At 57.0% G+C, this 15,261-nt stretch overlaps 1 protein-coding gene across 1 annotated transcript in view; it reads right to left on the bottom strand.

Annotated features, from left to right (window-relative positions):
* Positions 1-12,310, bottom strand: part of ACTN3 (actinin alpha 3) — a 34,332-nt gene extending 22,022 nt beyond the window's left edge. The window contains exon 1 of the mRNA XM_030569222.1: positions 12,179-12,310. Coding sequence (XP_030425082.1) covers positions 12,179-12,310 — 132 coding nt within the window. The remainder of the gene's footprint in view (positions 1-12,178) is intronic.
* Between the last annotated feature and the right edge of the window lie 2,951 nt (positions 12,311-15,261).

Raw genomic sequence — 15,261 nt, 5'->3', positions numbered from 1 at the left:
TCCTGATATTTTGTTCCTCTCATCTGGTCACCCTACCCCCATTGCTCGCCCTCCCTGGGGCTTCTTCCCCATAGCTCCCCCATCCTCACCCCACAGCACCCACCTTCCCCCAGGACTATGTCCTGCTCAGTTCCCTGCATCAGCAGGATCAAGGCTCTGCTCGCTGGAGGGAATCCAGCCCAGCTGGGTTCCCAGGGCACTGTGCCAGGCCCTTGGCACAAGGAGCTGATTCCCACCAGAGCCGGGGCCCCCATGAGCCTTATAGCACAAGCCAGGCACAGGCTTGACCCCCACACCACTGACCTCTGACCCTAACCCCACCCTGGGATGGGGAAGCCCTGCCCCTAACATCAACCTCACCAAGCTCTACCCTTAAGCCCACCGCCAACCCTGGCATCACATAGTCCTCTGACACTAAACCCGGTGAACCCCACCCCATACTGGTATTGGCCTGCCCTGCCCCTAATCCTGCTCCATATCCCAGTTCTGGGGAGCTCCACACCTAACTCCAGGGCTGGCCAGCCCCACCCCAACTCCCCCTATTGCTGAGCCTTCACCCTCTTCTTTTAACCTACCCTCCCAAACCCCAGGAACCCTGAAACTACAGCACTCCCAGCTCCTCCCCGCTCCCACAGCCTCTGGGCTCCCTGAGTTCTGCTAATAACACACATGCTGCTGACCCCCATTGCACCCCTCCCGGCTGGCTGCAGGGAAGGGGTGTGTGTGTGTGCGGGGGGTGTCACTGCTTCCCCTGCTGGTGTGTGCGTGTCCCTGCCCACAACACCTCCCCAGATTTAGCCCCAGCCTGACAGGGTGCATGAGTCAGGCCTACAGCAATGCTTCGACTCTGCAGATCTAGATGGCACACGACACCGTGCCTGGTGGGGGACAGGATGTACCTGGGCATCCCAGCGGGGTGAGTTCATGATTGGCTGGCTGCCACCCCCACCCCTGAGAGGGGACACTGGGAATCCTGTCCCACCGACCCCCTTCCCCTCCTCAGTGCAGAGTGCTCCTGCTCCCTTTGCCCACCCAGCCCAGGGTGGGGTTGGGTGGAGGGACACCTCCCACCCCCACCCTGCAGACAGGATGCAGCCTCATTCCTAACATGACTAAGATGGAACGTGGCAGGGAGAGGGAACAGCTGTTCTAGTCCCCTAGCTCCAGCCACCCTGAACAGAACAGCTGCTGGGATTCAATGTCTGGGATTTCCTGGGCAGGGGGATGGGCTAGATGAGACCTGGGTTGCTTTAACCATAGACCCACAAGTGCTGCACCCCCTCCCACTGCACAGAAGAGTATCCCAGAATGCATTCCTGCCCCCCCACTCCATGTGCCCTTCCCACCCCTGGGCACACTAACACAGTTGGGGTCACACCTTCCGGCTTCCCCGGTCTCCTAGGGTGAGCACGCTCCCTTGGCTTTAAATGGGAGTGGAGATTCCCAGGACTCTGGGAGCTGGATATTGATGGGAAAGGCCAAACAGCAGAAGAGCTGCAATGGAACTACAGGGGTTGGCAGCACCGGGCCTGGGGGTCTGCAGAGCCCCACTGCAAAGCACCTGGCACACATGCAGGGGACTGTGTGCGTGCTTGCATATTTCTCTGTGAGTGTGTGTGGGGGGTGATTTTAAGGTGTGGCACAAATGGGTTGGGCGTTAGACCAGGTCTATAGCCGAGGATATTTCTCTAGTGTAGGTCTGACTCCATTCAGGGGCACTGTCACTCTCTTGTCACTCAATTCTCTCCCTTAGGGGGCCGTGGGGCCCTCTCTCACACACACACAGATCTTATGCAATACAGCAGAGGTGATGACACACTGCCACACACTCACACCTTGTAGCTTTAAGTCCCTGTTGGAAAGCTGTGGATGCCCCATGCTGAGGGTCTGCAAGACACAACCAGGTTGGAAGGAGGTTGGGTGGGTGAGGGGAAGGAGGGCAGGATGCCCCCTAAGTGGCTGGATTATCTAGGGTCATCCTAATAGTCCCTTGGAATCACCCCACACCTTGCACCCTATTCCTTGCCCATCCCCCATGAAAACCATACTCTGCACTGATGCCGCAGAGGACGCCCTGGCCCCGTGCTCCCCATCCCATCCCAGCAGCACAACACAACAGCTGAGCAAGAACTATTCCTAGGGGAAAGAAAGGGAAATCCTGAAAAATCCCAGCCAGGAAGAGCACAATGGGAAAGCCCACACCCGCCACAATCTCTTTAGGATCCCTTCGGGGCCTGGCTGAAGGTTCCCAGCAATGGGAGACAGAAGACGCCCCTTCCTGAAGCATAAAGAAGGTTTAAAAGATGTTGTAAGCTCAGGGAGACTCTATGGCTGATGGGAGAACTTAATGGGTCGCGGCAACCTAAGGAGATGGACTGAGGGGGGGAAGAGTTTCTAGCCGGACTGATTCAAGATCTGTGGGACTTTGGTATCTTTACAGTTATCTGAATGCTCCTAATTGGAACTGACCAACAACATATGGGAGAAGAGAGCTCATTGTTAAAATAATTGCTAGATGACAGTAGCTTCTAGGGGCCTGTCAGGTTGGTCGCTGCAGAAACCCACAGCGAGGGACAGTCTCTACCCCAGACAGTTCACAGTCTGAACCGACAACGAGTGGGAGGGGAACGAGGCACCAAGAAGGGCCAGGACTTGCCCAAGTTCTGTGTCAGAGCTCAGAATAGGGCCTAGGAGCAACCTCCAGCTCTAGCCCACTAGACCTCCTCCCCTCCCAGAGCTGGGGACAGAACCCTGCAGTTCTAACTCCCAGCCCAGCAGGCTACCTGCAAGCCCCTGTGCCCTGTCGTGAGCTGAGCTCCCTGCCCAGACAGACTCAGCTCTGGAGACGCAGGCTGGATGATTTATAAATAGATTCTCCCTGTGTTGTTGCAACATTTTCTCCAGCTCAGCCACAGGGTTATTTTTAGGGGGCCCTAGAATTTCATAGCATCATCCGAATGCCAAGCTGCCACCTCCCGCGCCTGAGCAGGCCCCCGAGGAGTCACCAGGGATGTGCACCCTCCTTGAGCTCTGCGAGAGGGCTCAGTGGATGACGCAGAGATGTGGAGCATGTGCCTTCTCAGCATCCAGCCCCAAGGCTTGAGCGACAATGAAATCTTGAGGGAGGCAGCATGGTCTAACGCCTTATGCATTGCATCTGGCATCAGGACACCTGGTTTCCATTCTCTGCTCAGCTACTGGCCTTGAACATGCCCTTTCCCCTCTCGGTGGGTCCATTTAGCAGATTTCAAGGCCAGAAGGGACCATTAGATCACGTAGTCAGCCCTCCTGTATATCACAGGCCAGAGAATGTCCCCCAGGCACCCCTGCATTGAGCACTGAGAGACTTGTATTTGACTAAAGCATCTTCCAGAAAGGCAGCTGGCCTGGAGCTGAAGATTCCACCCTGCCCTGGGGGGTCTGTTCCACTGGGTAGTCGCCTTCCCTCCCTGTAAAACAGGCCTTATTTCTCATTTGAGGTTGTCTGGCTTTTACTCCAAGCCTAGTATGCCCACATCTTGAATACTGCATGCAGATAGGGTCACTCCATCTCAAAAAAGATATATTGGAATCGGAAAAGGTTCAGAAAAGGGCAACAAAAATGATGAGGGGTACGGAACAACTTCCATCTGAGGAGAGATTAATTAGATTGGGACTTTTCAGTTCGGAAAAGAGACGACTAAGAGGGGATATGACAGAGGTCTATAAAATCATGACTGGTGTGGAGAAAGTGAATAAGGAAATGTTATTTACCCCTTCTCATAACACAAGAACTAGGGTCACGAAATAAAGTTAATAGGCAGCAGCTTTAAAACAAAGGAAAGGACATATTTCTTCACACAACGCACAGGCAACCTGTGGAACTCTGCCAGAGGATGTTGTGAAGGCTAAGACTACAACAGGGTTCAAAAAAGAAGTTAATGAAGGATAGTTCCATCGTTGGCTATTGGCCAAGATGGCCAGGGATGTATCTCTAGCCTCTGTTTGCCAGAAGCTGGGAATGGGCGGCAGGGGATGGATCACTTGACGATTATCTGTTCTGTTCATTCCTTCTGAAGCACCTGGCACTGGCCATGGTCAGCAGACAGGATACCGGGCTAGATGGACCATTGGTCTAACCCACTATGGCCGGTCTTATGTTCTTATGGTTCTTGTTCTGCCTGTCTCTGATAGATTAAAGAGCCCTCTAGTACCCAGGGCTTTCTCCCTGCGAAGGTCCTTGTACACCATGATCAATCGCCTCTAAATCTGCTTTTAGAGACACTAACGAGATGGAGTTCTTTCACGTTCTCACAATCAGGCATTTTCTCCAGCCCTTGAATCGTTTGTTACAGCTCTTTTCAGCACCCTCTCCAATTTCTCAGCATCCAGTCTAAAGTGTGGATCCCAGTGCTATATGCAGTCCCAGTACCAGCCCATCAGTGCCATGTCCTGAGGGAAAATCACCTCCCAGCTACTCCCGTTTATCCGTCCATGGGCCGCATTCGCCCTTTTGGGGCAGAGTAACACTGGGAGCTCATGCTGAGTTGCTGGTCCACTCTGACCCCCTAGGTCTTTTTCAGTCACTGCTTCCCAGGACACTGTCCTTCATTCTGCGGGGGCTGAGTATAACTTTGCATTTGGCTGTATTAAAACACGGGGTTTGAATGGGCCCACTCTACCAAGCAATCGCGGTCACTCTGGAGGAATGGCCCGACCTGATCACACCATCATCTTTGTGTCATGTGCACACTTCACCAGCAGTAACTTTATATTTACTTCCCGGTCACTGATGAAAATGTTAATCAGCACTTGGCCTAGAATCGATCCCTGCAGGACCCCACTAGACACGCAGCCCTGCCTCTACTGCTGGAGCTAAATGACTCTCCATTCACGGAGGCCAGCAGCAGACTCATAAGCCCCTGTACAAGGCCCAGCCCTACCAGGGTACTGTGCCAGGTGGGTTTCCTAGACACGAGCTCTCAGTATAAGTGCTAATGTGATCCCAGGATGTGCAGACCATGGGTGAGCAGTGCAGGGAGGGGATGGGGCCTCTGTACACAATGTGGCAGAGCCCACAGCCCCACTGTGAAAGCCTGGGGAGGGGCAGAGAGGAGCCACAGGAATGGCCCACGGGCTGGGATCCTGCCACCTGGCCAGACACTAAAGCAGCCCTGCAATTCAGAGGAGGGGGCTGCATCCCAAGCTAGAGCTGAGGACACGGGGAGATTTCAGACCTAAGGAGGCTCATGAAGCTCACAGACAAAAGCTGAGCAGAGCCAGGAGCCAACGCTGGACAAACCCACCATGGAATAGTTGCTGAACAAACCCTGACTGGGACCAGCCTCTGGCCTACCAGGTGCTGCACAGACACGGTGAGAGACACAGCCTGCCCCCAAGAGCTCAGACAGACGGGGGGAGAGTAAACAGCAGCATCAAGAGTAACTTGCCCAAGGTCAAAGGCAAAGGTGGGAATAGAACCCAGGAGTCCTGAGTCCCAGCCTCACCTCCTTCTCCAACCACTAGATCCCACGCCCCTCCCAGAGCTAGAGATAGAACCCAGGAGTCTTGGCTCAGAACGCCTGTGCTCTAACTCCTAGACACCATTCCCTTCCCAGAGGTGGAATTAGAAGCCATGCATTCTGGCTCACACTCCAGTGTACTAGCCGAGACTACATCAGCACAGCAAGGTAAGTCGGAGATGCGTACAAAACACCCTGACTGCTGTAGCTCCCAGCAGGGGTGGCTCCAAGAGCGTGCCTGGGGCGGCAAGCCACGGGGGGCACCTTGCCGGTTGCTGTGAGGACGGCAGTCAGGCTGCCTTCAGCGGCGCGCCTGCGGGAGGTCCGCCGGTCCCGCAGATTCGGTGGTAATTCAGCATCGGGGACGCTGAAGGCGCGGCACCAGCGGACCTCCCACAGCCATGCCGCTGAATCTGCATGACCAGCGGACTGCCAAAAGCCGCCTGCCTGCCATGCTTGGGGTGGCAAAAACCACAGAGCTGCCCCTGGCTCCCTGAGCAGACACAGCTGTGCAGACAAAGGGCATGTGTTGACATAACCCTTCCTTCGGGGGCAGGGGGTTCCTACTCCTTTTGTCAGTGTAAGCTGTGTCTGCACTACGGGGCTATGCAGGACAAGTCCAACAGCCATTGGTCTATGCTGCCTGGCAGGAGACTAGCCTGGTGTGTCTCTGGGGAAGCTGCTCTTGCTCCTAGACCCTACCCCACCACTCTCCCAGCCATGCACCGGCACTCTGGCTCCCTGCTCACCCAGCAGGCATCTACCTGGGCAGCGGGAGCTGTGGCACAGCCGGATTTCCACTGGCACTGGGAAGCTCCAACTTGTGCCTGGCAGCGGGCTGGGATCCCCTGGGACTAATCCTTTGTTACTGCAGGAGTATTTGTGGCTCATTCCCTGCTATTTACAAGGGCTTAAGGGATTTGGCTCCAGCTAACACAATAGTCTGAGGGGCCGCCCTCCCTGTGGATGCTGGTGAATACGCTGGGAGCTGATGCAGCATGGGGGGGAGGGGGCTTCCCTACTCCCAACTTGGCCTGTGCTCATCCACCCACATCTACACACACTCCACCAGCATCTATTCATCTGGCCATCCAGCACCCCACTCCAGCTGCCCAGCCTTCCCTGGGCACCTCTCTCTCCAGCCAGCCTTCCTTCCCTTCTCTCCATTCCAGTCGTCTCTCTGTCCATCCATCCCCACATATCTCTTCTCCCATCTTCTCCCCTGATGCTCAGCTGCACTGACCTCCCCCCAATCCTGCCAGTTGCTCAAGGAACTGTATAGTTGCATCTCAGCCTCCTACAGTTGTGGACCTCCAAGCAGTGAGCACTTGAGCATCCTCAGGGCAGATCCCTCCCTGCTCCTTCCCCAATTCTGGCTGTACCCCACAACTCAGAGATCCCCCTTCCATCTCCCAGCTGAGACCTTGCATCCAGTCCTGTGCGCTGCGAAAGACCAGGGAGGAGGGTGCACAGAATGACCTGCCTGCTGGGAACTTGCCTGCTGGCCAGAAACTGAAGCAGCCCCCATGATTCAGCATGTCAGAGGGTGCGGGGATGGGGCTGGACCTTAATCCAGGGCTATAGGCACCAACATGGGAGATTTCTGATCCGTGGGGACTCAAGAATCTCACAGACAAAGGTCTAGCAGGGTCAGTGGCTGAGAACGGATGCTGGACAAATCCACTCTGGAATGAAGGCAGATGTTTAGCAGGGAAGGGGATTCCCCACTGGGTAGCTTCCCCTTGGATGGGGGAAGGAGATTCTCCAGTCCTTGGGGGCTTTAAATCCAGGCCAGAGGGCTGTAGGCTATGTTTCTGCCACCAGATCTGGCCTGGGGCTGGAATCGGCTTGAGGGAAGGTGCTGCAGGGGGTCAGACTGTGTGAGTCTAAGGGCTAGGGTGACCAGACAGCAAGTGTGAAAAATCGGGATAGGCAGTAGGGGGTAATAGGCACCTATATAAGACAAAGCCCCAAATATCAGGACTGTCCCTATAAAATCAGGACATGTGATCACCCTACTAAGGGCCCTTAGCATAGACAGGAGCTCCTGTGCCGGAACAGCAGCACATTCCCAGCCCTGCTGCAGTGTGTTCCCTCCCCACACGCCCCAGCCCCTCATGCAGCCATTTCCACAGCTTACACTGGCCTTGTGCAGGGGAAAGGGAGCACACGAGAACAGGGCATTCAGGGTAGAGCAGGCCTGCAGGCTGGTGGTGGGGCACCTGTGACAGAGATATCAGGAAACTCTTCTCCCAGAAGGATTGCAAGGCTCCCTGCAAACTCCTGTCTGTAGATAGCACTAGTCCCATCCTACAGACAGGGAAACTGAGGCAGAGAGACCTGTGCAATGTCATACAGCAAAAGTGGAAAGAGAACCCAGTAGTCCTGAGTTCCAGCCCACCCCATCCCCACTCTAACCATTAGATCCCACATCCCCTCCCAGATCTGAGAACAGAGCCCAGGAGTCCTGGCTCCGAATCCAGTGCCCTAACCACTAGACCGCACTCCCCTCAGCCCCTGGCATTCACCCTCCCCCCGTCCCACAAGCGCGCACACACACACAATCCTCTTGAAGCCACCTGCTCTGCCCATGGGAGAAAGTGTGCCCCCCCCGTCTCTGTAGTTGATTCACGGTCCCTTCCAGACCTCTTTAAATAGCCTCTCCCACAGGAGCCCAGCAGCAAGGCCCACCCAGGCTGTGGGGCTGCCGCAGCCCCCACTCCACCCTGCCCCGCTCTCCTAGGCCATAGCCTAATTAAGAGGTGTCCTCTTCCAAAATACCCACATGAGCTCACCCCACCCGGGAAGCAGCAGAGGGCGGACAGAGGGTGGGGGGCAGTTTATTATAGAAACCACCTTACAAGGACAGTGCGTCTGGAATAGCAGCAGCCACCTGATCCCCCTTCCCAATCCCCCAAAACACTTGCATCAGCAGGAACAGCTTCTCAAGCACATGAAACTGTCCCTGCTCCGCTAACAAGGGGGTGGGGGACTCGAAACAGACAATCCCCTGCTCTGATCAAATGCCTATTCTTTGTACTGGTATAGTGCTGAGGATCCCCTGTTGTGCTAGGCACAGTACAAACACAGAACAGAATGACAGTCCCTGCCCCAAACAGCATACAACTTAATCAGACACTCTGGGGAAAAAATCAAGACATGCAGATTCCTCCAACAGGCAGCTTGGCAGATGGGGATCCCTGAGGGGGTGTTAGGTTCTCAGATGGAACAATCGGGCAGGTCACCTGTCTGTGTCATGTTGGCACCCTCCCAAGCACTGTGGTGCACACACACACACACACACACACACACACAGAGCACTGACACATTAGAGTACGCACACATAGACACCCAGTGCACTGATCTGCATAACACTGTACACACCCAGAGCACTGGTACACACGTACACACACACGCATACCCAAAGCACTGACACACTGGGTTCCACACACACATACGCATACACCCAACCTGTGCAACTTAACACAAGAGTCTAACAAAGAGCTGGTGCAAACTCGCACAGGCATGGCGCACTAGGGTCAGCTCAGGGCCCATCTACCCCAGTATCCCATCACCCCAATACCCAGCACTAGCTGCTCAGAGGAAGGGGCAAGAGCCCTGCAGTGATAGGATAATCTGCCCCCAGAGAAAACACCTTCCTGACCCCAATTGCTAGAGTTCAGGGTGTAGCAGTGAGTTCCACAGGCTGAAAGGACCGTGTGTCAATGAGACAACAGGAGAGCAGGAAGCAGGGACAGGCAAACATCTGTATGGGGAGGGTGGGGAGCGGTGGCCCAAGCAGTCCAGCGTGAGCGAGTGGTCCTTGTGGAACTCAGGGCAGCACTGTGCAGGCTGGATAAGGGCTGGCAATACCCAGCCTGCAGCTCGACCTAGACAACAGCACCATTCGGTGGAGACTTGTGCCAACAGAAAGGGCTGAATTCTGATCCCCAGAGTAACCCCCTGACTGCAACGAGGCCAAGGACGGATTCTGATCTCAGCTTCCCCAGGACCAATCCAGAGTCAACTAGTGAACCCCAGAGTTGCCCTAGTGTAGGGAGGATCGCCTGACCCGACATCCTGACCTTTACATTGGAGGCACCTACTTCAAGGAGGGTGGCATTCTCTGTGATGTGCCCCTAGCCGGACAGTGCTCCCTGCCAGGAGGGGCAGCCTGGCTGTCCCCTGGCCACAGGGGCTCTAATAGCCTTTCTTCACCTGATGTAGCTGTGCCACCTCCCTGGATATAGGGTGCCACGTTAGAGCCTGGTGTTATTGCCCCAAGGGGCACAGGCGGAGAGGATCCTGGAGGGCTTGGAATCAAGATTAGGGCTGGTAGGACGAAGGAACATCTCACCTTGCACCATCCCCACCTGCTCAAAGCTCCCTGCAGCAGTGGCAGACTAGGGGAGAAAGACTCCAATGGTTTGGGCAGAACCAAAGGGAGGGGACACGTGGCACCCGCGTCCAACAGAGAACAGCAATGTGCATGCCTGCTATATTGCAGCACGCCTCAGCCAAGAGTTCTGTGGTGCTGGGACCAGGGGCTTTGGGTTAGCAGTTTGGGTTGTGCTCTGGCTCTCGGGGTTCCTGAGCCCGGTCCACCCTGGGCATAAGAACATGGGCTTTGACAGAAGTTCCTAGGGCAAGGAGCACAGAATTTGCTGGGCCTGCTCCTGCTCCCACTCACATCAGTGGTACTGCATCAATTGCAAGGGAGACAACTTGGATGTGTTGTGGGCTGAGATCAGGATCAGGCCCACTGCTCTCTGGGGGTGTCTCACTTTGAAAGTGTGTGTGAGAGAGAGAATGGGGGGAACTGTTATGTGTGAGAGTGGGTTTGTTGTGGGTCACTGTATGCGGGAGGGTAGTTGTGTGTAGGAGTGGGGTTGTTGTAGATTAGTATATGTAAAGGGTTGTGTGTGTGTGTGAGAGTGGGGTTGTTATGGATCAGTATATGCAGTGGAGTTATGTGTGTATGATAATGGAGTTGTTGTGGGTCAGTGTATGTAGGGAGGATGTGTGTGCATAAGAGTGGGGTTATTGTGGGTCAGTGTATACAGAGGGGTTGTTTGTGGGAATGGGGTTGTTGTGGGTCAATGTATGCGGGGGTTGTGGTGTGGTGGTGAGAGTGGGGTTGTGGGTCAGTGTATGCAGGGGGGTTGCTGTGGGTCAGTATGCGGGGGGGTTGTGTGTGGGAGTGGGGTTGTTGTGGGTCAGTGTTTGCAGAGTGTTGAGAGTGGGGTTGTTGTGGATCAGCTTATGCAAGAGAGATGTGTGTGGGAGTGGGGGTTTTGTGGATGGTCAGTGTTTGAAGGGAGGTTGTGTGTGAGAGAGAGAGTGGGGTTGTTGTGGGTGAGTGTATGCAGGGGGTTGTTATGAGTGGGAGTGGGGTTGCTGTGTGTCAGTGTTTACAGGAGGGTTGTGTGTGTGAGTTGGCTTTTTGTGGGTCAGTGTACAGGGGGGTTGCTGTGTGTGGGAGTGGAGTTGTTGTCGGTCAGTGTAAGCAGGGAGGTTGTGTGTGGGAGTGGGGGTTTTGTGGGTGGTCAGTGTTTGCAGGGGGGTAGTTGTAGGTCAGTGTTTGCAGAGGGTTGTGTGTATGTGAGAGGGGCGTTGCTGTGGGTCAGTGTATGCAGGGGTTGTTGCAAGGGAGAGTTTGTGTGTGTGGTGTGTGTGCGTGGACCAATCGCCTGAGGATCTCACAGCCCCTGCACACACATCATCTCGGCCATATGCACAAGCAGCGGCCCAAGCAGGCGAGCATGCCACATACACCTGGAGAAGCCTGGTGCACAGCCTGCCTCCAGCCCAGATCACAGCGAGGCAGGTGGGTATATTTAGCCCAGCAGGGTTCTTGCATCCCCATCATTCCTGACATAGTTTGGATGCCACAGACTCTGTTCCAGGACACACAAGGCCCCCTCCTCCAACTCCCCACTGCTGGCGTCACCCATCTGGGGCTGGGAAGTGGCATCAAGCCATATCAGTTACCCTTGCACAGCAGCTGCCTGCCTTAAAGATCACCTCCCCACACCCGCCACTTTGGGGCTTGGCTCCTGACAATCCTACATGGCACGGAGCCCGGCTCGCCAACCCTGCTTTCCAACCCTGCACACTGCCTGGAGACTGCCCTTGCAGAGATGGGGGCTTCTGCCTGTCCCTGTAACCCGGGGCACCTGGCACCGCTCAGAGGTTGCCCCTTGCAGAGATGGAGCCCTGTGCCCGGCCCCTGTAACTCCAAGCACCTGGCACCACTTGAAGGCTGCCCCTCACAGAGATGAGATCTGGCCTGCACCCACCCGTATAACCCCTAGCACCACTCACTGGCTGCCCCCCGAAAGCCGCAAATCTTTACAGTGATGGCACCCCATACCTGTCCATCCAGTGCCCAACTTGGCCTCTCTCCTGCTCAGGATCTCCCCCTCCCCTGAGCCCCACCTGACTCTCGCTTGCAAAGATGGGGCCCTTGGCCAGCTTCTCACCATAATGCCTGGTACCCCTCTGAGGTTCCCACCCTGCTGAGTTTTCCCCATGGGCCCTGACTCTCCCCATCAGGCAGACATAGCCCCTTGGCCAATTCTCCAAACCTGGGCACCATGGGAACGCCCCCCCCCAGCACCTCTCACAGGCTCACACCCTGCTTCCCCTGTCCATAACTGTCCCCCATAGCCACCCACCTTTCTCTGCTGCTTCTCCCAGGCGGGGTCCAGCAACAGGTCCCGGTCCCAGTCCTCCTCCTGCTGCATGTACTCTTCAGTCATCATGTATGAGTGGTTGTACTGGATACGGCTCTCTACTTGCGTGGTCATCGTGGCTTGTCCTCTTGTCCCTCTCTGCACGTCTGACTGTCCCCTTTTCCTCCTTAGCCCCCGGTTGTCCCTCTCACAGGCCCTCCTCGCTGCTCTGCACTGCCCCTTGCCCAAAGCACCAGTTCCCTTCTCCTGGAGGTCAGATCCCCCTGCCCCTGTTGGCTGGCAGCTTTGCCCTGTTCCGAGCTCTGGTCAAAAAACACCCACGTGACTGGTCCCCATTAAATATTATCAGCCTGGGGAAGGCGGATCAGGTTCCACCTTTAAAAGGCCAGGGGGAGGGTGTAGAAGGGCTGTCCCCACCAACGAGGGAGGGCGAGGACAGCTGCTGGCAGGCCACAGATCCGACACCCCCTCCTTGCAGGCTCTTAAAGGGACCCTGTACCTGGAGGGGAGGGAGGGTGGCTTGCTGGTGGTCTGGGGACAGGAAATGCACAACAAGCCCCAGCGGGAGCTGGTGGGGCAGGCTGTTCCCAATGAGGAGCAGAGGTGCCAGAACTGGAAAAGGCCATTAAGTCATCGGGAGGAACACAAGGCCAAGGAATGAGCTGGGAGCAGGGATAGGATGGTGTCAGCTGCAAAAATCAAAGGGAGGCAGCTTGGCCAGTGATAGAATCAGGACTCCCGGGTTGCACTCCCAGCTCTGCCAGTGCCCTGTTGTGTGACCCTGACCAAGTCCCATCCCCGGTCCGTACCTCAGTTTCCCAGCTCTAAAATCAAGGGACTGACACCCTCACCCTCCGCAACCCTGCACAAGGCACTTGGAGATAATTGCAAGATGCACAAGTCTAATTCTGCAAGTCCCCTGCAGGGAAGAACGTCACTGATGAGTGCCATGCATGGGGGGTAGACCTGGGAGGGCAATACCATATCCACCAGCCAGCACCTAGCAGAGAAGCTGTGATCTGGTACCCCACCTCTATCCCAGCAATACATAAACACCCCAGGCACCTGCAGGGGGGCCCAGGTGGGGAGAATGCCCCAGGAAGGGAAAGCTGTAGGGACAAGGGGAGCTGGCTTAGAGGACTCTGATTCCCCCCAATGCAGCAGCACTGCAGGTGTCAAGCACCCACTCCCTGTGCTGTGGTTCTAGTTACACCAGGGCTATTATTAGCAGCACAGGCCAGGCTGGAGCTCCCAGAAGTGGCTAGCGATTGTGGGCAGGAGAAGAAACCTCAAAGAAGGACCAAAATTTCCAGGGACCTGAACCCTGAACTCCCACCTTTTGCAAATCAGGCCCATTTAAGGGGCTGGCTGCATCCCCCAAAATGGCAGTTCCCACTCCATCCCAAACACTAACCACTTGGCTCTGGGATTTCAAGGCACTGTCCAGCACTGCCGCTGCCTGGCAGAATTTGTCCAACCACAGGGCATCCCGCAGGACAGCATGTGGAAGGGTGGGTGCCTCCAGCCTGCACTTGGCAGGGGAGGGTCTGTACCAAACCAGCAACCCAAAGGAGGTAGCACGGAATGAACTTCCAGGGCAGGGGCTGGACTGCACCGAGGTGTGGCAGCAGGACAGAGCATGGTCCTGGGAACAAGGGGGGGGAGGGTGGCCATCTTGAAAAAGGGCAAAGCTCTGCTAATTTCATCTGAGACCTATGGGCATTGTGGGCCCCTCAGGCACGGTGACCCCGCTCCCCTCTAGGGTGACCGGATCACCCAGGTCAAATATCGGGACGCGGGGGGCAAGGGGAATAAAATGGCGGCAGAGCAAAAACAAAAACAAACCCCCCACCCCCGATTCCTCCTCCCTCCCCAAGCGCTGGAGGGAGGCCCGGGAGACTCAGGGGAGCGCGGGGCCGGGGTGAGTGTGAGTCCGGCCTGGCCCCAAGCAGGCAGGACTCGGGCGCAGTACCTGGAGGGAGAGTAGGGGGTGGCCTGCGGGGCCAGGTGGCGGCTGTTCTCCGCACCTGGGCAGCGGGACTCGGGAACAGCCGCAGCTCCCACTGCCGCGGGGGGAGGAAGCGGCCGCTGGCCAAGCTCGGGGCTGCAGCTCTGGCGCCCAGGCCCGAACCCAGGCCTGCTGCGGGGACCCAGCAGCGCGCACGCTGCGCCCAGCCCCTGGCCAGTCACGTCTGGGCTGGCTGCCCAGCTGGTGCAATCCCGCGGGCAGCCCCGGAGTGGGGACAGCAGGTCCCAGCCCCCCCATCCCGCTCGGGTCCCGCAGGGGAACGAACGGGGCTGGGCTGCCGATGCCTCCGCCGCGGGATTGCACCAGCTGGGCAGCCAGCCCAGACGCGACTGGCCAGGGGCTGGGAGCAGCGTGCGCGCTGCTGGGTCCCCGCAACAGGCCCGGGCGCCAAAGCTGCAGCCGCCGAGCGCCAAGTGCTTGGCCACTTCCTTCCCCCGCGGCAGTGGGAGCTGCGGCTGCTCCCGAGTCCCGCTGCCCAGGTCCCCTACTCTCCCTCCAAGTACCGCACCGAGTCCTGCCGGCTCGCGGCCAGGCCGGACTCACACTCACACCGACCCCGTGCTCCCCTGCGTCTCCTAGGCACGGCGTGCTTGTCAAGAGGCGGGGATTTGGGGAGGGAGCCAATGGGGCAGTGAGGGAGCAGGGGTGGGGGCGGGGATTTGGGGAGGAAGCCAATGGGGGACGGAGGGGGCGGAGTTGGGGCGGGAGAGGGCGCGAGCCCTTCCGGGGTCCGGAGCCTTTGCTCGTTTGTTCAGTGTCCCGACCTAACATTGGTCGGGACGCGAGACAAACAAGCAAATATTGGGACAGTCCCGATAAAATCGGGACGTCTGGTCACCGTCCTCCCCTCACTGGGCACTATGACTCCCCAGGCACGGCGACCTGCTCCCCTCACTGGGCACGACGACCCGCCCCCGGGCACAGCGACCCTGCTCTCCTCACTGGGAATCATGACCCCCTCCGGGACCGTGACTGGTCGATCGCGATTTCTGTCAGAGGGAAGGTTGGGCAAAGCGGCTCTCCCCGCCCCTGATTG

The sequence above is a fragment of the Gopherus evgoodei genome, chromosome 7 (genome assembly GCF_007399415.2).
Source record: "Gopherus evgoodei ecotype Sinaloan lineage chromosome 7, rGopEvg1_v1.p, whole genome shotgun sequence".
Taxonomy (NCBI): domain Eukaryota; kingdom Metazoa; phylum Chordata; order Testudines; family Testudinidae; genus Gopherus; species Gopherus evgoodei.
This window is presented reverse-complemented; position numbering and strand designations above follow the sequence as displayed.